This window comes from Microplitis mediator, chromosome 9 (genome assembly GCF_029852145.1).
Source record: "Microplitis mediator isolate UGA2020A chromosome 9, iyMicMedi2.1, whole genome shotgun sequence".
Lineage (NCBI taxonomy): Eukaryota > Metazoa > Arthropoda > Insecta > Hymenoptera > Braconidae > Microplitis > Microplitis mediator.
In genome coordinates this window covers 21447317-21471389 of record NC_079977.1, presented here as the reverse complement: position 1 = coordinate 21471389, position 24073 = coordinate 21447317, and the positions used below count along the sequence as shown (strand labels likewise).

Sequence of the window (24073 nt, the reverse complement as noted above, 5' to 3'; positions counted from 1 at the left end):
AATCGAGATATCGGATTATCGAATAAAAATATCGAAATTTTAACTCGATATATCGAATTCATCGATTGATATATCGAACTGGAAAACCGATATATCGAGTTATGTAATTAAGATCTTGAACTTCGGACTTGATATATCGAACTAATCAATCGATATATCGAACTTTTTAATCGATATATCGAACTCCTCAATCGATATATCGAACTCTTCAATCGATACATTAAACTCTTCCGCCGAAATATTGAACTATTCAATTCATATATAAAACTATCGAACCAATAAATCGAACTATCGAACCAACATATCGAACTATCGAATCGATACATCAAACTCTTCAAGCGATATATCGAACTATCGATCCGATACATCGAACTATCGAACCAATATATAGAAACGCTATATCGAACTATTGAATCGATATATCGAGATATCGAATCAATATATCGAACTATTGAATCGATATATTGAGCTATCGAATCGATATATCTAACTATCAAATTGATATATCGAACTATTGAATCGATATATCGAGCTATCGAATCGATATATCGAACTATTGAATCGATATATCGAGCTATCGAATCGATATATCGAGCTATCGAATCGATATATCGAGCTATCGAATCGATATATCGAATTAAAAAATCTAAAACCATTGTGCATTCATTAGAAAATTTCAAGGAATATTAAGACACTTACCGATTTAAACGAATTGTATTTTTAGTTTCTCGGACCATTAGTGTACGTTCCCAAAAGTGTACAGCTTCTGGTAGTATGGTATTCTGAAAAAAGAAATAAACTCTATCACAATTAATCCCAATTATGATAATAATGAACAAAAAAATTAATTAAAATAATAATTATTATTTTTTATATTTTAGTTAGAGATTAACTCTGTGACGTAATCCTCATTCTTCTTCAGATGAAATTGCGAATAGAAGAGTATATATAGTTAAGAGTCATAGGGAGAGAGAAATGAACGGAATTACCTCCAGCTGCCACGGAAACAAATGATTTCACTTCAAATTCTCTCTTTCCTTTCCCTATCTCACTCTCTCAAACACTTTTTTTTATCATCCGCTTTATTCCGCCCTCACTCATCCACTCTCTCTACCTCCCTATCGATCTCATTTTTATCCTATTTTTTCCCTAGACCCTCTTTAACAATATGAAGTCTCTCACTCGTTTTAGCCGATAATTAACTATTCTTAATTACATTATTTAATTAATGTTTATAAATAATTTAAAAAATTCACTTTTTATTTATTTTTTTTCAATATTTCCCAGTCATTAATTATGACCTTCTTACGTTAAAAACTCGCAAGCTCAATAATTTTTTAGATCATAAACAATCTCTAGACCCACGCCAACCAACCCCCCGCGGAGCTTGCGAGCTTTTACCACGTGATCGTAAAAAAATCTCGATTCAAAAAAAATGACATTATCAACCTCATCGCTAAAAGATTCTATACATTCTAAATAATGGCTAAAAAAAATTTGTGACAGCTCGCAAGCTCACCGTGTAGGTGTTGAAAGCTCAGCAATTTTACAGCTCCAATCTTCTTTAGACTCTCGGCTGAGCCGAAGTTAACTCGAGCTTGCAAGCTTCTTCTGTAAATTTTCTTCCAAACGTCTTCAGCTTTTTATGCTTTTTAAAATTTTCCTCTCTGAATTTTACGAATGTATTATTCAGACAAAACCTTTCTCCGCCTAAGCTTGCAAACTCTCCACAAAATTATCGCAAGCCCGTCACTAAAGAGTCGCAAGCTCAAACATTTTTTTGTGCAGTCGACATCTATTTGGCCACAGCAACATAATAAAGCATGAGCTTTTAGGTTTCTAAAGTAAACGAGCTCAGAAACAACATTTTTAGGAAAAGCGAAAAATTTTTTAATTCAATTCTTTTACTTTTTTTAGTGAAATTTATGAAATATCATATAAATTCTGATAATTCTTTCGTTACCGGTACTCGAATAATGGTAGTAGAAAAATGAACAATAAAAAAGGTTAACGAGAACGAAGGAGTCACGTAATGGACGGGGTGACGGTGGGAAATTCATGCTTGGAGTGATATATTAAACGACTTGGTTAGATCTGAAGGATATAGACGAGCAGAAAAATATAGACGGAGCTTAATGACAGCATTATAAATGAAAATAAGAAAATAAAATATGAAATATTAGATGATTTAATAAATTAATGGACGGAGAAAAATATCGTATATTTATATCAGAATTCATTTTTTCTCAATTATTTGCCGTTTTTATGGCATATACTGCAAATTGTGTCTAAAAATTCACGATTTTTTCGGGCTTGTCTAGGACAAGTTAAAGAAGTACCGGATATTTTTAGTAGAACTGAATTTTTTACAAAACAAGTCTCAGGTTTATTTTCTCTGCAGTCAATATTAAAAGCTCTGAAAGCTTCCAAAGCTCAAAAAGTCAAATTTCACTCCCCAGTTGACAAAAAGTGGTCTTTTATTTAAAATCAAAGTTAATAAAAATCACAGATCATTGAACTGATTTAATTACAACTCACAGTTGTCGTTACTCACATCCATCGAATTCACAAAAAATGTTTATAAATAAATTTTTTTTAATCAAATAACTGAAGTATTCCGCTGGCGAGAAAATTAAATTATTTTATTTTTTATTCACTTCCCTCGTACATATAGAATTTTGTTGTCTCTTTATTTCCTGTCAAAAGCAAATGAATTAATTATACATGTACATTTTTTTTCTCTCAAATTAAGGGGTTAGGGGTACTCAGGGGTATGAAAAAATGATGATTTTCAATAATTTTTTTTTTGTAGTTAATTACTTTATTTGACAAAAATAAAAACATAGCTTTATTAGAACACGTTTCGATTTGACTTCACGAAAATTTCAAAAAAAAAAATTAATAATTCAAAAAGTTATCGCTGTTTTTGTAGAGCCCGTTCCTCCCGAAGTCCTTTGCGGTGATCATCATAAGTCCTTGGAGATTCATCTAAAATCAATCGGACAAGAAAAATTAGTTTTATTAATAGATAATCTTGTGCCTGATCGAAGCTTTTTTTTTTTTTTTCGAAATTAACAAAATGGCGGCCTCAGGAAATTTTTTTCAAATTTTCGAGAAAAAAACCGACAGTTTATTGTTAAAAAAAAATCGAAATTTTTGAAAAAAAAAAAAATCCTTCGATCAGGCACGAGTTTTTAATGTATTTCAAAAGTACAATAAATTTTATTGAAATCTACCGAGCAGTTTTTAAGTTACAGTGATCACCAGTTCAGAAAACATAGTTTTGAGAAAAACGCATTTAAAGTTTTGCTATGGATTTATGTCGAATTATAAGAATTATTTAATAACTTACACTGAGTCATCTATTCCTGGACCATATAATAGCTCTTCAGCCGACATAGCAGCTTCCAAAATATCGATTTGCTGGTGCCTACGTTGCAATCGACCTTCTCGGGTGTTATCATTAGCGCGCTTATCTGCTACTTTGATACGTGCAGCATCCATTCTTTCTGCATACCGATGAGAATTAGGCCCACAATTAAGTCCTAGTGTATTCATCAAGACTAATAATGAATTTATACCCTCATTAAATATACACATAGCAACGTATGCAGCTATTTGTACGATAGTAAAACTAGTATTTACCGTTTTTGGGCATATTTTCCATACTAGTTGGTTAAAGCTTTCATTATTATTCTGATTGAATCCACCTACACATCTTGAAAGTAAATTTTCATTACTAAGATCTTCGTATATAGGCTTGATAGCTTTTAAAACATCAGAAGGTAAAGGAGAATAATCGTGAGAAAAGGTATCAAGCTCTCCTCTTGCTTCAGCGCGCTGGTAAGAGCACCAAGATTCTTCGCCTTTTGGACACATATCATGATTCGGTTTTTCATCACTCGAGCCGTAGTGATAAAAGGTTGCCATTATAGCAGATTTCATATTTTCAACAGGAAGGAATATATTCATTTCCACAGTTATTACATGCAACTACAATTTTGAATCCCAGCCCACGTGTACTTGCTGTTTGAAACACTACATTTCCATCACATTTTTTACATTTTATAAGAGCAGAAATTGCAGTGAATACCTGAATAAAATTTATTATTCGAAATTCAGTACTGCTGTCTTCAGGTACATCATCTTCAGTGTTTTGTTTTAATTTTTTAGAAGATGTACTCTGAATACTTTCATCACGTTCGGCTGTTTTCGGATTAAAAACATTCTTTCTTTTGACTGAACGTGACTTATTAATTTTTTCAGAACTCCGAAGTTCTCTTGAAACCTTTCTAGAATCACGTCCCATGGTTAATAATTTAATTCACTTGAGAAATAATTTATCACAAAACTATCGACTGATCAGTGCAACGACTACAGGTATACTGGCAACCAAAAATTATTTTTCAGTTCTTGTACTACCTACAAATTGTGAATATATGTAGAAGGATATATATATATATAGAAGGATATATATATTTATATATCCTATATATATATATATATATATATATATATATATATATATATAATAATAAATACATTAAAATGGGGAGATATTCATGACAATGAAACCCGAAAGGTCGGTTGCTTGCAGCTGTTTCTAGCTACCTGCTCTCGAATGCCACGTAGCACCCGAGCGTCCTTTGGTCATTGTTAAATAACTCGAAAAGAATTTGTCGGATTCACTTCAAATTTTCACACAATATTTTTAAAATATTATACTTTAAGAAAATGCAAAAAAAAAAAAATCGATTTTTTGAAAATTCTGACTACCCCTAACCCCTTAAAATCATCATTTTACATATTAATTATAACAGAAATATTACAATAATTAAAAATGTGTTGGTCAAACAATAATTATAATAGTTTAAAAAAAATCTCTCGTCACTTTAAGGTCGAGTGTATACTTAGCGCCGTTTAAGCTCTCATAAGGTGAGTTAAAAGATAGAAAAAAAAGAAGAAAAAAAAGTGATAAAAGAATCCGAGTCAACGTGTGTCAAAGGGTACGATGACAATGCTATTGTAAAAGTTGTAATAAAAAAAAAGGGCAAGAAATTCCTTGAGGCACTCTAGTCTTTTTCGTAATAAAAAGGCCTTTTGACTTACAAACGGAAAAAATATTAATATTTTTAAAATTCTTACTGTTTATAGAGTAATTTTATAAAAGAACATCAAGTATGTAAAATAAAAACGAGTGAAATCCTTGAATTCTTGGAGGCATTTAATTTCTCTACACTTTCAAGAGAGCTTTTGACTATGGGTCGAATTCTGAGAATAATTGTGACTGTCCATCTGAGCAAATGAATCTAATTGCATTTAAAATTTAAATGCGCCTTCTATTTGCATCTAATATACATTTTTTGCAGCAGTCTATTTTATTTTAAATAAATTTTCGACACAGAATTGTAGAGTTCGTTATAATTCCAAACACGGAAGCTCTATACGTAACCGTGCAAGCTCCGGATTTTTATTACGTAAATAGGACCCATGAACTATTTCAAATTGAATACAAGCTGAGCTTGCGAGATTTTTACATAAATTTTTATCATATGATAATTTTGAAGCGCGAATCAAATAAGCGCCTAAATACTTAAATTGTCGAAAACTGGGCAAATCTATCGAAGAGCTTGCAAGCTCAGTCATTTTATTGTAGACGAACAATCATCAGGTAGCTTGAGAGTGAACCGAATGCGAGCTTGCAGCAATTATCCCAATTGCTGTTGTGATTTACGCTCACTGATTAGCTCAGTGATTTACGTATCCCGGACATTTTTTGAACTATTTTAAAATTTGAACCGAGCTTGCGAGATTACGAGCATTCGGAAATTATAAGATTTTTTCATAAATAGAATCAATTTCTCCAAATTTGATAATCAGTGTGAGTTTATTTCAACTAAAGCTTGCAAGCTCAATAATTTTACAACGCGAATCAAATAAGCTCCTTAATACGTAAATTGTCAAAAACCGACCAAATCTATCGAAGAGCTTGCAAGCTCAGTCATTTTATTGTAGACGAGCAATCATCAGGTAGCTTGAGAGTGAACCGAATGCGAGCTTGCAGCATTTATTCTCAATTGCCGTTGTGATTTACGCTCACTGATTAGCTCAGTGATTTACGTATACCGGACATTTTTTAAAGTATTTTAAAATTTGAACCGAGCTTGCGAGATTACGAGCATTCGGAAATTATAAGATTTTTTCATAAATAGAATCAATTTCTCCAAATTTGATAATCAGTGTGTTTTTATTTCAACAAAAGCTTGCAAGCTCAATAATTTTACAACGCGAATCACTCGAGCGAACAATAATAAACGCTGTAAGCTTCGAGCTTGCAAGTTAACATCATAATTTCGAACATTGTACGGGCATTTTAAAGATGCTGGAAAATGTTAACAATTTGTTAGACTCAGAAGTTAATAAATTCGTGATCAAAGCTAAATGCTGCATTGTATTTATTCAGGTATTCAATAAATTTTAGAAGATTATTTGTTAGTGCAAGCTCAAACTACAGAGATATAGAATTCCACTTTGCCTTTATCGCGTGTGCGGCTTTATGCTCAACTCACTCGCCTGTGTGTTAATCAGCATCGAAATTCCGCAAATTCCATCATCGATACGATAAGCAACCAATAACCCGATTGAGAATTTTTAGCGAGTTCTTCATAAACGAGGGCCTCTAGTTGTAGGAAATGCAAAAACACTCGAACTACAACAGCCGAAGGGTGAAAATCATAGATCTGTGATAGCAAATAATCATAGAATTCCATCCGTTACACACCAAGTTAATGATGGTTTGCGCTTAAATTTGTACAGTGCGATTGAAACGAGCCGTAATTTCCGGTTATTCACCCAGATATCGAGTCACGGAACCCTCGCGGCTGTGGATTCTAAAAGAGGTTAATATTTGAAGGATTAAACGCAACTTTGGAAATTCATTTGTGATATCGAACCACGATATTCCGTTATTTGAGGTCGATTTCATATCACGGATAGTTATCTAGACTTGCAAATTAAATAACCCCAGGCTTGCAAGCTCGATTACTATATGACCAAATTAGCTTCTGTAGAGCCGCGCGAATTAAAATTTTATCGAGCTTGCAAGCTCAGCCTGGCAGAAGGATAATTTTTCTCTGTGACAACTACAGGTGGAGCTAAACAGCCCATAGGTCAAAATAGCACCCGAGCTTTCAGGTTTTGAAGCTTATGTGTCAATGCTTCGCAAGCTCGGGTATAATTTGTTCTACAGGAATTATAATTAAGGAAAAAAATTATTTAGCTCGAGCTTAAAGAGTGTCAAGATAGTTTTTAGTGTGAATAATAATGTACAATTTTGTAGTAAAAGATAATAATGTCTTTTTAGCACTTACATTAATGAGGTCAAGCTTTTCATCATCCAATCTGTAAAAAAAAATAAACATACGTTAATTAAAGCTCTGACTAAAACTTTGTTTGTTAATAACTATAATTAATTTACAAGGCTCAGTTCATAAATTCAAGTGTCCATACGTGCCGAAGTACCTGACCTATATTTTCATACTTCGAACAGAGCTTACGAGCTTATTTACATCTTTGTCTCGAAAGCTCTGCCCAGGAAACGTTCCTACCCTCCCGCGGAACATAATTATTGCATAAAATATTTGAGCTTGCGGCCCTCTTAGCGAAAAAAAGTCACTTTTAACTTCATTTCACACTTATCAAACAAAACATATATTCTCGAAAAAATACACAAGCGTTTTATCGATTCACACATTTTTTAACTTTTTTAATAAAAAAAGGGTTGATAGTAATACCAGAATATTGTAGGGGTAAGATAAATTTTCAACGGTAGCAATTAGCGTAGGTTCGCGATAAAATCCGTAATATGTCGCCTAGAGCTACCACGTCGGGTCAGAGTACGTGGAATCTTTATGAGGTCATGAGAATCATATCCGGGTTTTAAATAGGGATACATATATGTATGAATACGTGGATTATTTTAGCTCCATATATAATGTCATTCGTAAGTATTACATTAACAACTATATATTTATTTAATTAAAATATTCATTCGCTTTCATTCCGAAAATTAAATTTTTCACATAATATTCTGTATTTCAAACACTTTATATTTATTTTTATAAGTATTAAGAGCTTTCTCATTATGAGTAAGCTTTCAGGTAATTTTTTTCGTAGAACTTGTATCATTTTAATAAGAGCTTTCAGTATTGAGTTAAAGTGCCATATTTATAGAGCTTGCAGGTTTCAAGTAAAAGCTCATCAGAAATGTCAATGAATTTAAAAATCATTAAAATGAAGAGGTTACAATTGAATTACCCCTTGTGAAGTGTGAGCTTGCGATAGAAAATGATCGCAAGCTCATCGGATGCTTGATTTGAAAATTAAGATAAATTAAATATTCAAAGACTTTGCTAGTCGCCCAAAAGCTATTGTGAATGCATGTTTGGTATTAAAGCTCGAAAGCTATTAAAAGCCGAACCAAAACATGGTAGAGAAAATTTGGTGACAGCTTTTTTGTTAATGTTGTTATCGACTTGATGGAAGTGGAATTAAACAGAACCTCATCTTTATTAAAGCTCACAGCGGAAGATGCAGAAGCTCCAACTGCAAGCTCCAAAAGCTCGTTTTAAATTATTAAAACGCAAGTCGGGGTATTTAAAGGTTATTTGAGAAATCGACCTTTAAAAGCTCAGGATGAAAGCTCTTAGGTTAGAGCTTGCATTCATTCGCATAAAAATCTCAAAATATAGGCTATCACGCAGGTAAAAGGATTATTAAGTATTGTTGCCTTTGAAAACTCGGTAAATTGAAAAAGTTGGGGAATAATTATTTTGAATAGAGCAATAATTTAATAGCCGGGATGTTAATGAACGGAATTAATAATTAAGCTGTTTGTAATGACATAAATAATAAATTTGAATAATAAATGAGGTTTAAATGAAAAAGTAAATTAATTTAAGTAATAATGAAAACGCTGAATACGATTAAATGAGATTTAATTACGCGGAAGTAAGGATAAGGATGCAGTACGATTCGGGTGGTTATAAAAGTAGTGAAAGAAAGTATAAGTATTATATAAGTATTAAGAAGAGTGAGTGAGTTTTAAAGAGTGAAGAGTTGGAACGGGGAGTATTCAACGAATTGCATGAATATTCCTTTTTTAACAGGTTTGTCGCCCACAATCACAATTTATGGTTGATGTCGGAGTAGTCGCGATAGCTACTTTTTTTCATACTTTTTTTTCTTAAAAATAAATTTACTCGAGCTTGCGATTGAGAGAGGGTTTTATGTTTGAGCAAGAAAAGTCGAATGAAATGAGAAAAGCCCGTTGGGGGTGCGAGTAGGAGTGAAAGCTCGAGGTTTCATCTGAGGGCTTCCTTATCTGAGTGTGTGCTTGCACGGCAGGGGAATAAAAAGTTGTAGTCTGGACTTTTAAAGGCGAATCAAGACGTTACGTTTTTGTAATCGGAGATCAGCTGGCGTAACGGGATTCTGATTGTGAGCTTGCAAGCTCTGGTGATAACACCATTTCAAATGTCATTTCTTTCAGATTCATTTTTTACTGTGGACAGCTCGGAATTTTTTTGAAGCAAGCTTTGCTTGCAAGCTCGGTGTTTTTATCGCACAGAAAGATCTTCTAGGCAATATAGAGATCAATAGTCCGAGAGCTTGCGAGGTCTCTTCGGCGCTTTCCGAAAACAGCTCAGCCTGATAAATGTCAATCACAACTTTTTAACCTGTCATTTTACAGACTGGTTTACCGAAAAAAGTCGTTATTTTTCTACGAAGTACTCGTGAAGTACAATCGTGCAAGCTCGGCAAGTTTTATACTTATATGAAGTTTCTAGAAGAGTTGTGACTAGATCCGTGTTGAGCTTGCAAGCTTAAATGGCAAATTTATAAAACAAGGGAAAAAATCAAATAGGATACCTAAAATTTGCCAGCTTGCGTTTACAGGAAGTTCGAAACCTAGATTTTTATGAATAACAATTCGTTATTAGTGAGAAATAGTATATAGACGGGGATATATACAGACCGTAAATATAAAAAAGAAATAGAGAAACAAACTGGCACGGGAGGAAGCTTAGCCATGAGTTACGGCAGTAGGCAACGGGGGAAGAGACCTGGGACGGTTGCTAGTGGTTAATTATACGGTGGGATTAGCTTGGCCTGCACCACCGCAAGCCCACCTCTATAATTTTCTCTAGGGTTCAAATTCGAGCGTAAACCTCTACCTGAGTTTCACCGTGAGATATTGTATTCTGATTGCAAGCAGGATACATACACACTGCGACCGCGTATAGAGCTTTCAGTCAGTACTTCAACAATCTAGTTTACAACCAATAGAAAGCTTCAGTGTTCTAAAACTTTATTCAATCACGATTCGATGATCTATGAAATCCCTTGCACACTGAGCTTTTTCACTAGTAAATCCTGCAAGCTCTCACATGACAAACGACCAAATACTTTTGAAAATATTACCAGAAGATTTTTTTGTCAAGCAAGCCAATAATCGTTTATCAAGTTAGCATGCTTATTTACACTCGGATGCTGAAAGCTCTGCATAGAAAATGTTTGCAAATGTTCACTGGACCCGACCCTACCGAGAAATATTCGAGCTTGCGGCATATTCTCTTGAGCTTGCGAGCGTAGCTCTATTTTCACAAAATTATTTGTTTTGTACGGTAAGAAATGAAATATTTTACATTTGAATAACTCATTGAAATTCCTAAAAGTTGCCGCGAGAAAGAAATAACGTTGAATTCCCAAGAAATAAGATATGGAACGCGCATGACTCGTAGTAATGTCACTCATTACCTTTAGACGTCTTATCTCATTTTGTATTCCAGCGAGTTTACCTCTTTTTCGCATGAATCTATATAATGTATATCTTTAGATTAATATTACACATATTTTCTATACAATTTTCATCTGCCATTTATTTTCAAGGAATAAACTTTATGACATTACGCAAAAAAATTAAACATAGACTAGAAGAAAAAAATAAATATTCAGGTGCTCTGAATTTCTGAATAATATTTTTATTTGACTTACAAGCTTGCAAAAAAAATTAAATGAGCTTACTCTAATTATTATTACACCGTTCGTTTCCTTAAAATTCCAGACCTAATGCATTTATGTCAGTAAGACTGTAGTTTATCGTGCACAGGTCAAAAATTGTTAGAATCAAATTTAAGGAGAAGCTTTTAGAGCTTGAGAACTAGGACTCTGGCACGCTATCTTCAGTTTATTCGTATCATTACGTCATTTAGTTTATCCTGAAATAAATCAAATTTAAATTCAGATAAAAAAGTTCCTTTGAAGTCGCGAGCTTGCAGGGACTAATTAATATTCTAACTATTTATTCACATCAAATTAATTTAAAAGCAATTTTTAGTCCTGGACTTTTTAATTTGACGGTCTTACATACTCTGAACATAAGCTTGTAAGCTCATTAATATTTCTTAAAGAATATATAAATTAACGACGAGCCAATATGCCGAACTTGTGGCCATTGAAGCCGAGTTTAGCGATGACGTGTTGAGAGCTTGAGAAAAGTCATAAAAGTCCCCATAGAGCTTTCTGAGCTTTCAATCGAAAAAAGTTTAGAACTTCGCGAATATCTTAAGACAAATATTGAGGAAGGGTCATTCAGAGCTTGCAAGCTCGGCTGTATTTATAAATTATCCAAACAATGAATGACGCGATCTCATTCTCAGGGTTTCTTAGGTTCTATTAGGCTCATCATATAATTGAGCTTGCAGTAACTAAAGCCTGCAAGCTCAGTAATATTTGTTTAGATAACGTTCCAGTGCGTCTGAAATTTGTAAAAAATTAATGAGCTTGCAAGCTCTGAATTGAATTTGCTTTGATCACGTATTTTTTAAACACAAGAGCATTAATTGGAATTTGCATTTCATTTGTAATTTCGCGAGTAAACTATTCTATTTATAGCATATAGCCTAGTCAGTTGCAATTAGAGGATGTTCTCTTGAAGCACGTGCTGCTGCACAGAAGACGGAGAGTCCTTAGTAAAGTTGGTTAAGACGCCGTGAGATTCAATTCGTGCAATATTGACGATGCGGTTAGACTCCGGGGAACTTGTCGAATACATATTAGCACTCAATTCAACTTGACAATATAATTTAAACACCGGCTTTAAACATTGAATTATTAATTTACGTCTGCATTAGCTGCAGTATGGAATCATTGATTTTTTAATAATTTAGAGAGCTACCAATAAAAATTTTTCTGCTTCTGATGATTTTCTGACGAGTTGAAAATCTTTCCAGACATCTCTGTAATAAATCTCCTCTGATATAAAGACGAATTGTATTACATTCTTTCGTATAAACGAATAGTAGAAGTATATTGCAGTGCACGGTATGGAATTTTATCAAGAAAATATTAAAGCTTGCCGAGATGATACATGAGACAATGAAAAATTTTATCTTAAATTTAATAAGAAAACAAAATAGTTTTTATTTTTCTGCTCTTGATTTATCGATATTAATAAAATGAGTTATTGTTTATACACGTAATAAATAAAAACGATTAATCAAAATCGAAGTTTCCATGGCTGAGTCATCGGATAAAAACGCAATGTCGTGATTAAATCATCCGAATAAAAAATTTGCTGAAAGTTGCGATTTAAATTTCGAATTAGCCTGCAAGCTTACGCTCAAAGGTCGCAAGCTCAACTGAAAATAGTCTTATCTTAACTCTAGAAGTCTCTCTGTGCAATAAAATTATCGAGCTTGCGACAATTAACTTATGAATAAGCACTTTAAGCTTTCGAATTTTTATAAGTAAGTTCTGTGAGTGACATTAAAATTTTATAATCTAAAGATTTAGTTTTTATGGTGAGCTTGCGGGCTTATTTATATGGCCGCAACAAAAGCTCGCACTAAAACAGCTTTGTTTTAACATAAACATCTTTAGTAGCCATTAAAATGATCAAGCTTGCAATATTAACGCAAGAAAGCTTTCCAGTTTTAAAAAAAAAGTTCCAGCACTCGAAAAACTATTCCTGGTAAGTCGATTACTGCTTCGATTTTTTTGAGGGATATATCGATCAGTGCCTGCTTCGATATTTCTGAGAGATATGTCGATCGATGCTTGCTTCGATAAATCGATCTTGTAATTCCGAGAAATCGATCTTTAGTTTCAGTCGAAGAATGAAATAAAATTCAGTTCTAGATACAAAAAGTCAACTTTAAATAAAAACGAAATTAAAATAGTTGGATAAATGTACCAGAGTTTTATCATTAAAAGCTCTAGGTAATAAATAACATTAATAGATAATAAAAGCATGAGTAAGTCAACGGAACAAGCTTAAACATAGCCACGAAATGGAAATGTATCGTGGTTCATTTCACCTAATTTACCCAGTTGTCTCTTTACCTATTTCCTCCTCTCTTAGTATATATTTATATATATGTATATGTTTATACACAGCATAGAGTAGGGTATATTATAATGTACTTTTCTCTGTCACGTATATAGCATTCTCTCTTTCTACGTACATTTACTTCATCGTCGGATCCACAAGCTCGTAATTCTAACGTTTGCAACAGCATCCACGGAGACTACATCCTACATGTAATTTATGTCTGTGTTCATTTTGTAGTTTGCTCTCTTGATTTTAACTCCCTTGCTTGCGGTGACGGTCGGAATTTTTAAATAATAAAATATGAATATATAAGTGCACACTCCCATAATGCACCTATATTTACATATTTACATATAATGTATATTAAAAGTATTTTATGAAATTTGTAATATCGAGCTTGCTGGCTTTCAAGTTTATAGCTGTGATTATTTGCAGTATAATTTCTTTTAGCAAAAAACATTTCATAAGCATCGAGCTTGCGGCGTTAAAATAAGCAGAAGTTCGAAAGCTCACTACGAAATAAGCTGTGATGAGACTGAAAGTATATGAGAGATCAAATGCTTGCGAGTTATTTAATTGGATCATTAATTTTTAACCCGAGCTCACGAGCTTATTTGAGCTCAGACCTTGTAAGCTCACTATGGAATACATAAAGTCATATATTAAGAATCTTATGCGCTCATAAAAGTATTGAGCTTGCGGCGTTAAAATAAGCAGAAGTTCGAAAGCTCACTACGAAATGAGCTGTGATGAGACTGAAAGTAAATGAGAGATCAAATGCTTGCGAGTTATTCAATTGGATCATTAATTTTTAACCCGAGCTCACGAGCTTATTTGAGCTCAGACCTTGCAAGCTCACTATGGAATATATAAAGTCATATACTAAGAATCTTATACGCCCATAAAAGCATTGAGCTTGCGACAATTAACCGGGCAATGCGCTGCTGAGATTTTGAGCCTTTGAAATGAGAAAATAAATATTAAACATTATGTAAATGAACATTAAATAAGCTCGTATACATTTCCATGAAGTAAGTGGTAAACCGAGCAGCGTGTTCTATCTTGTATCTTACAAAGCGTATAATAATAAATATTACATGTACATGTATACATTTACGTAATAACTGTAGTATGTGCTAAAGGTATCAAGAGATGCTGACGAGGCTTTTACAAACTTGTTATGTCACGTTTCACGTTGGGATAAAAAAAAATACTGACATTCACACTCAGCTCGTCAATAAAATATTTTACAGCTTTAACGTTTATTTGAAAAATAATAATAAAGGACATTTTCAACTTAGTTGTTATTAAAATCCACATGGAAGAAATTTAAGTTTGTGTTGAAGAAAGAAATTAAAAGGATAAAAGTATAGATCAAATGGAATTGAGGATTTGAAGGTGAAAATACAGGATTATAGTGTCGAATCAAATTGTAAGGATTAAAGGATAAAAACAACTTTGACCACTTTTTTTTTATTTTTATAAAACTTCTGTTTTAAGGATTTGCGGGAATTACGTAGGATATGCAAGTTAACTTCGGGATATTTAAAATTTTTGGAAATAAATGTAATAATTTACGAAAATATTCGTAAGATAAAAAATCAGAGGAATTTATTCAGGTAGCTTTGGAGAGTTAATATTTGTCCAGTTGAATAGCTTTTACGTGTTTAAAATTAATCCTATTATTAGATATATCAAATACTCTTATGCGAGAAACTAATGTTGCTATAAAAAACGCTTTATAACTTTGTGGAGTAACTCCTATCGCAGTCTGGATTTGAAGAATTCGATTAAGATGATTATTCTATCTAGTTACTTTTTTATTACACTTTTGAAGGTTAAATATTGATTACTCGAATAAATATACAGAATACTTTTTTGTAGAAAATTCAATTTCCTGTAAAAGTGGTCCTTGACCTTATCAACGAATTCCCGTAACTTTTCTTGGAATTTAAAGTTTAAGAAAAATTTTGATAAGATTGTGCTTTTTGCCAAAAACTTTATATATTGATTTGATTCCAAGAACTTATATAGACTAAGGATGCAGTTGACGTCAAAATGCAATGGATACTTTTTTGTAGGAAATTTAATTTTCTACAAAAGTGGTCCTTGACCTTATCAACGAATTCCCGTAACTTTTCTTGGAATTTAAAGTTTAAGATAATTTTGATAAGATTGTGCTTTTTGTCAAAAACACTATATATTGATTTGATTCCGAGAACTTATATAGACTAAGGATGCATTTGACGTCAAAATACAAAGAGTAATTTTTTGTAGGAAATTAAATTTCCTACAAAAATGGTCCTTGACCTTATCAACGAATTTCCATAACTTTTCTTGGAATTTAAAGTTTAAAAAAAATTTTAATAAGATTGTGCTATTGGTAAAAAAAACTATGTCTTGATTTGGTTCCAGTACCTTATCTGGTCTAAGGATGCAGTTTACGTCAAAATGCAATGAATACTTTTTTGTAGGAAATTTAATTTCCTATAAAAATGGTCCTTGACCTTATCAACGAATTTCCGTAACTTTTCTTGGAATTTAAAGTTCAAGAAAAATTTTTAATTAGATTGTGTTATTGGTAAAAAAAAAATTATATATTGATTTCATTCAAATGACTAATATGGTCTAAGGATGCATTTTGCGTTAAAATACAATGAGTCCTTTTTTGTAGGAAATTTAATTTCCTATAAAAATGGTCCTTGACCTTATCAACGAATTTCCGTAACTTTACTTGGAATTTAAATTTGAAGTTTAGTATGTCGGACATATCATCCGCCGGATTGACTCATTCCGATATTAAAGCAGTCTTTCTCTAATTAATTAGTTTTCACATTAATTAATTAGCAGCGAAAACAAATAATTAAATAACTGAAGCAGAAACTTCATAGCTTACACTATCCATTTATAATTTCTATAATTATTTTGAGTATTACTTGCACATAATTCTCATTAAAATAACTTTTTTTCCACCTACAAGCTCATAATTATTTTTTCATAATAACCATCAATTTTACTCGCTTTTCGGCACTCAAGAATGCATAGAATTTTTGACGAGTACCTTCCACGAAAAATGAACTCACTAAAAATTACAATAAGGAATTCAAGTGAGTTTTTTAAAATTTTTTTTCCTCTACAAAAAAAGTTTCGAAATAATCGCGGCATAGTTGATGATTGAGGTAGAGTGAGATAGAGTGAGCAAATGGTGAGTGAAAATTTGAAGGGTTAAAATTAAGTGAGAACAGTTAATTTATGAGGACACAGGTGTTTACTCGTGTCCGGTGTTGGTAAATGTTCTCACTCATTCGTGTACATGGGCTGTTATACATACACTTAAAATGGTGAAAATCAATTTGTGCTGATGTAACATGACATAAGCGTGGGAGAGTGGGATCAGGGAGGGGCTGATGCAGGGCAAGGAGAGAAGCAGGAAAACGATGAGAGTGTGGCATTGATGGAGTGAGTGGCGAGATGAGGTGAAGAGTGTAGGCGCGAGGGCTGAAAGCATTGAGCCCAAAAGCTCCGGCCAAGGATGGTTCGAGCTAGTAACAATTAATTGGACTCCAGCGTATACGCACATCTGGTGACGCGGAACAATGAGCTTGCATTTCAGCTATTTGTAATGTTTGCAGCTCGGTTTAATAAAGCGACCGGAAGAGAGAGAAAGAGTGGGCGTTTAGTATGATATTAACGCACTGACATATGTCCCATCCGATTTATTGTCTTGCCTCAAATCGCCCATTCTAATTTATAATTAAAGCGTTAATAGCGTTTCGCATCGAAAACGTTACAATTTTTGATCGATCAATCAACACCTCAATATTTTATTGTAGTCAAAAATTACGATTACTAAAGATTTTTAATTAAATTTTTAAAAAATGAAAAATTTGAAGAGATTATTTAAAATTTAATATTTTTATATATATATTTATAAAGACTTTGATTTGATATTGTACTTTTCTTGTATTATTTTTCGGCTTTTCATTGTAAGTATAAAGAATTCCCAAGTTGATCGTCATAAATCTCACGTGTATAACCCACTATAAACTCACGGTATTGTTAACTTTATAGCCGTAGCTCTTTCGTCTTTATCTCGTTCTTCTTTGCCACTGCTGTCTTTTGTAGATATATAATAATAATAATAATAATAATAATAATAATAATAATAATAATAATAATAATAATAATAATAACAGTAGATTGTGGTAGTTGATGGTTTTTAGTTTTAAATATAAACCGAGTTATAAAAGTATAAGTGACCATGACAATATATATATAGATAACGGTATATATATTTATAACGATACACAATATCGAATAAAAAATTTAATAATCTGTATATGAGTATTAACATTTTACTTACGTCCATTTTGCAGAGAAAAATTGAGTATGTCAATAAAAAAGTGCTTAACTGACTAAATTCTGTTTTTTTTTTAATGTTATAGTGGAAAGTTTGTTTTTATTGAGAAATTTAACGAGTTTCGAAAGAAAACATTGGGATTTATTGTCTTATCTTTGAAAAAAAATGACAAAATTGCTATTTGATAATTTGAAAAAAATGCTGAAATATAGTCGATATATCGATTTAAATTTCAATGATCGATGTATCGATTCAACTTTGATATCGATAATATCGATATTTCAATCATAGCTTCGTTGTATTCATCTTAAAAATCAATTCAACTAACGATAGATCGATTGATGTTGATATCAATCGATGTATCAACTCCAATTGATATATCGATATCAATTATTCTATCAATATTAGTCGATTTATCGAGGTGTCGATACTTATCGATGTATCGATATTAATCGATACTAATCGATGTATCAATACTAATCGATGTATCAATACTAATCGATGTATCGATTCTAATCGATGTATCGATACTAATCGATGTATCGATACTAATCGATGTATCGATACTAATCGATGTATCGATACTAATCGATGTATCGATACTAATCGATGTATCGATACTAATCGATGTATCGATACTAATCGATGTATCGATTCTAATCGATGTATCGATTCTAATCGATGTATCGATACTAATTGATGTATCGATACCAATCGATGTATCGATACTAATCGATGTAATGACAATAATCGATGTATTGAAACTAATCGATGTATTGATACTAATCGATGTATCGATGTAGACTAACATTAATTTTGATATAGTAACTTAAAATATTTATAAACGCACTTCAAAATTAAGAAATCTATTAGAAAGAAAAAAAATAAAATTTTATCTTCATTAAAAGAAAATTCTTAAATAGAAATTATGTAGCTGTCAACAATAAGTATAATAAATTAAATAATTTAAAATTTTTTTATTATATAAAATTTGTCAAAATGATATACTTGAGGACACTATATATTTCAATTTCTCACGACCTCTCACCTCTTGAGACGACTTTAGATTTTTTTTAGCATTTTTATTTTTTAGTAGACTCTACAACTTCAAGTCATGTCTCTAGAGAGGTCAGGATCGTCGTAAGAAGTGAGTGTAAGAGTATAAAATAACCCGAGAAACGAAAATAAAAAATGATAAAATAAGAAAAAAAAATTGGGTTTAAAAGAAACAAAAAAAGCATGAAATTGAAACCGAGACGTGGTCTTTGGCTCTCGGATCGTTTTAAAATATGCGAGTGATCCATCACGGGATTTCACGGTTCCCATTTGATCTCACTTTCTTTCTTTTTCTATTTCTCTCTTTACTCGCTGCTATCTTTTCACTCATGAGCTTTTACTCCGGACTCATCGTAATGTTACTACTCTCTTTCAGACTACTGCAACTATCTCTCGTTCTTTTTCTTCCTTTTTCTCTTCAAGGCCCTCCTTCTGTGCCTCTTCTACATTTTCTTCTTCTTCAGTCGGACCTGCTCTCTTTCTATCTCTATCTCAATCTCCTCACCCACGTTTCCGTACTCTAACTGATGGCCAGCCCAGAACCCTCGAACGAACAACTTTAGCTGCCCTATAGGTCGTTTTCCTCGATGCAAATGATGCACTCTACAGAATTAAAGTGTCTCTGTAATTCTACACCTGCATCTTGATACTTGCTTTTTATTATTTGTTAAATAACTTTTCCGAGTCAAAAATATTTTAAAAACTTTTCTATCATCAATTTTACTTTACTTTCAACTAAAAAGTTTAATTATGTACATAATTTCATAGTTTTATTTTCAAAAATGATATTTAAATATTTATATCGAGATATCGAAGCTCAAAATCGATATGTTGATTTTTTGAGAGATAAATCAAAATTTGATTTCGGTAAGAGTATTTTAATCGATAATCGATTAATCGAGTTTCGATGTATCGAAAATTGCAATCGATTCATTGAAACTTGAAATCGATATATTGAAATCTTAACTCGATGTATTAAAATATCAAATCGATGTATCGAAAATTTAATTCGATAATCGATGTATCGAAGTAATGAATTTATACTGAAATGATGAATCGATGTATTGAAGTATTAAATCGATGTATCGAAATATCTAATCGATAGGTCGCAAAGTGAAATCGATGTATCGAAATATCTAATCGATATATCGAAATAATGCATCGATGTATTAAATTGGTAAATCGAATTATCAAACTGTCGAATCGATGTATCGAGATATCGAAGCTTAAAATCGATGTATCGAAAAGTTAATTTGATAATCGATGTATCGAAGTAATGAATTAATGCTGAAATAATGAATCGATGTATTGAAGTATTAAATCGATGTATCGAAATGTGAAATCGATACATCGAAATAGTTAATCGATATATCGAAATGATTGATCGATATTCTGAAGTGCTGAATCGATTTTTCGAAATGTCAAATCCACAATTTATTTATCGGAATAATGAATCGATATTTAGAAAGATTAAATCGATGTATCGCAATGCGAAATCGATGTATCGAAATATCATATCGATAATCGATATGTCGAAATAATGCATCGATATATTAAATTGTTAAATCGATTTATCGAAATTTCGAATCAATGTATCGATGTATCGAAATTTGAAATCAATAGGTAAAATAAAATTTGAAAATCTCTTAATATAATTTACAATTTTTATAAAATGAATTTTTTTCCTTTTTTTTACTTTAATTTAGATAAAAAGAAAGTTTATACTAAAGATGTAAAATTTAATGTTGAGCTATAAAATGAAGGTTGAAAATAGATTATGATGCAGCCATTAATGTGATGATACTTGAGTTAAGTAGTAGTAACACCTGTGTTATTTTATAAGAGCCCTCTAAACCAATTGGCTTCAAATCAAACACCTTTTTTACTACTTGTTCTATTTTATGTAGATAAATATACTCAAGAACCAGTAGTGTATACTCGTTTAAAACTTTCGCACTATAATCTCCGTGCATATATATCAATACAGAGTTTTTCTCACTTTGTTTACTTTTTTTTTCAAACTTTAAAAAAGAAAAATAAAAAAATACCGGATCGTTCATTCGATCACTTTTTATAAGAACTGCAGTCTTTGTAAAGTTATCACTTGTACCATTGAAGTCATTATAACTTTTAATATCAAAGATGAACATAAAAGGCTTTCAACGTTTGAATCATTTCACGAGTGATAAATAAAATGAAATGAACTTACAATTGAAATTTTATTATTTATAATTATGACTTAAATTTTTTTTAAGAACATCTTTAAAATCAAGCATTGGTATTTTAAATCGAGTTGTCGAAGTATCTAAACTTCAAAATTTAAATCAATATGTTGAATTCAAAAAGTAATAAATTTAGCAACAACAGCATTGGCACAAATATCAACAAAACCAAAATGAATAAAGACAAAAGCAACATGAATAAAATCAACAATATGAACAAGAACAATAGAAATATGAACATAAACAATAACATGAACAAAAACTACATCAACAACAACATCAACATTAACAAAAATAACGTCAGCAACAGCATGAACAACAACAACAACATAAACAAAAACTGCATCAGTAACAACAACAATAAAATGAACAAAAACAACCTCAGCAAAAACAACAACAACAACAACAACAACAACAACAACAACAACAACAACAACAACAACAACAACAACAACAACAACAACAACAGCAGCATGAACAACAACAACCTCAGCGACAACATGAACAACAATGACCAAAACAACAAAAACTACATCAGCAATAACATGAACAACAACAACAACAACAACAACAACAACAACAACAACAACAACAACAACAACAACAACAACAACAACAACAACAACAACAACAACAAAAACAACAACAACAAAAACAACAACAACAACAACAACAACAACTACATCAGCAATAATATGAACAACAACAACAACATGAACAAAAACAATAGCAATATGAATATAAACAACAATAACAAGATAGACAACAATAACAACATCATCAGAAACACTACCATCAGCAACAACAATAACAACATGAACAACAACGACAACAACAACAACATGAACAACAACCACAACAACAACAACATGAACAAAAACAACATCAACAGCAGCATCATCATCATTAAAAACAACAACATGAACAAAAACAGCAACAGAAACAAAAACAATAGCAATATTGATATAAACAACAACAGCTACAACATTATTAGCATGAACAGCCTAAACATAGACAAAAATATCATCATAAACTACAACACCAACAAGGAGAGCTACATGGACAAAAACAACAACACGAACAAAAACAACAGCAACATAAACAACGAAAACAGCATGAACAAAAACAATATCAGCAACAACATAGACAGCATGAACAACAACAACAATAACATGAACAAATATAACGGTAGTAATAATAAAAAAATTTTCTACGAAAAAAAGTCAGATAAAAAGAATTGTTAAGTAAATCGATTCGTGACCAGTAAATGAACACTTCTACTCCATTGTTGTTGTTAAACACACCCATGTATAAATATATATACATACATATATATACTCATAGGATCTCGCTTACAATCGACACGAGAGCATCGCGTTGTACTTCTGCCATTATCATAAATTTGTGTAAAACCAAGTTAAAGCTTTTACACACTATACATATATATTCATATATAGACGAATGACGTGTAGCACAACACGATGTTTTGTGATAGAATATTCGTTAGAATGAATAAGCTAGCTCCCGTAGTATATAATAACATGTAGTGAGTTTGCATTTACTAGCAAAGAGAGTTTAAGTTTGTTCAAAGTTTAAGAGTTGCTGCTATCGTACTAAAATATATACATGTCGAATACGTAGAAAATAATTTAAAACGACTAAGTGTTGTAGTAAAAATAAGCGCTAAGAAGAGGCAAAACGACCCGGCTGTAGAATAGATAGAGATGGATAAATTTTACGGTGAGTAAAGTATAAAAAAAAATTATCGAAAAAAAATAGATGGTAAAGCGTGCATGCACGTAACCAATCGTACTTTGATATTCTCACCATTTCTCGTGTATACGTTTGCAGTATATACTATTCTCAATATATATATGTCTGGCAGAGTGCCATCGTATTTTACTCTTACCACTCCGATAAACAACATCTTTAACATGAAAATAACAATAATAATAAAAAAAAAATCGATTGAAAAAATATTTACGAAAAAAAGTTGTTAAATTTTATGAGAGTTTTTGTATTTCAATGTTTGCTAGTTTGTTAATTTATTGTTGTGATGAATTTTTATTATTATCGGAAAGCATTTTTTGATAAATAAATTTTGGAACGCGATACGGAAGTCGAGAGTTTAAATTTGTTGGTACAGAATTTCAGGTGGAAAGCCATAAATTTTTAATGAATCATCAGTTATTCGAGTTTCGATATCCTAAAAATTGGGATCGATTTGTCGAATTTTTATTCTATGTATCGTAGCTTTGAATTTATGGTTAGAATAAGAATTGGAGCCGCGTAAATTTGTAGGCAATGCAACGAATTATGAATCAATGCATCAAATTATGAATCGATTTGAAGAACATTTGAGTCAATGCATCAAATTATAAGCCCATGCACCGATTCAGAAGTTCAATTACGAAAATAGAGAATAGAAGTATTGAAAATATGAATCAATGCATCAAATTATGAATCGATTTGAAGAAAATTTGAGTCAATGCATCAAACTATAAGTCCATGCTCCGATTCATGAGTTCAATTATGAAAAAAAAAGAGTTGAAGTATTGAAAATATGAGACAATGTATCAGTAATTCGAGCCAGTGTGTTAATAATTAAAGTCAGCGCATCCAATTATGAGTCAATGTACCGAGTCATCAGTTTATTTATGGAGAAATTAGTACATGTATTGAAAATATGATTCAATGCATCAATAATTCAAGTCAATACATCAAATAATGAGTCAATGCACCAATTCATGAGTTTGATTATGAAAAAAGAGTAGAAGTATTGAAAATATGAGTCAATGCATCAATAATTAGAGTCAGTGAGTTTATAATTAAAGTCACGCATCTAATTATGAGTCAATGTACCGAGTCATCAGTTCATTTATGGAAAAATGAGTACATGTGTTAAAAATATGAGTCAATGTATCAATAATTCAAGTTAATACATCAAATAATGAGTCAATGCACCGATTCATAAGTTTAATTACGAAAAAAAAGTAGAAGTATTGAAAATATGAGTCAATGCATCAGTAATTCGAGTCAGTG

General features: G+C 31.7%; 2 protein-coding genes across 4 annotated transcripts in view; both read right to left on the bottom strand.

Annotated features, from left to right (window-relative positions):
* LOC130675149 (leishmanolysin-like peptidase) overlaps positions 1-24073 on the bottom strand; it is a 130481-nt gene that overhangs the window by 35986 nt on the left and 70422 nt on the right. For both annotated transcript variants that reach the window (XM_057480668.1, XM_057480669.1), the window contains exons 3-4: positions 7371-7401; positions 700-782 (exon numbers count right to left, since the gene is read on the bottom strand). In XM_057480668.1, coding sequence (XP_057336651.1) covers positions 700-782; positions 7371-7401 — 114 coding nt within the window. The remainder of the gene's footprint in view (positions 1-699; positions 783-7370; positions 7402-24073) is intronic.
* On the bottom strand, positions 2765-4694 carry LOC130675152 (uncharacterized). 2 transcript variants are annotated; one of them, XR_008991223.1, is made up of 3 exons: positions 3646-4470; positions 3353-3545; positions 2765-2988 (listed from the first exon to the last, which is right to left on the bottom strand). XR_008991223.1 is itself a non-coding variant. In XM_057480672.1 (3 exons), the coding sequence occupies exons 2-3, from the start codon at positions 3970-3972 to the stop codon at positions 2985-2987; spliced, it is 624 nt and encodes a 207-aa protein (XP_057336655.1). In that variant the 5' UTR covers positions 3973-4422; positions 4543-4694; the 3' UTR covers positions 2765-2984. The 2 variants fall into 2 exon arrangements, 1 of the variants encoding a protein (XP_057336655.1); XM_057480672.1 differs by adding an exon at positions 4543-4694 and having other exon boundaries at positions 3353-4422.

Coding starts and splice junctions, on each gene's coding strand:
- LOC130675152 (XM_057480672.1), bottom strand. CDS start 3,972: ATGAATATATTCCTTCCTGTTGAAAATATGAAATCTGCTATAATGGCA.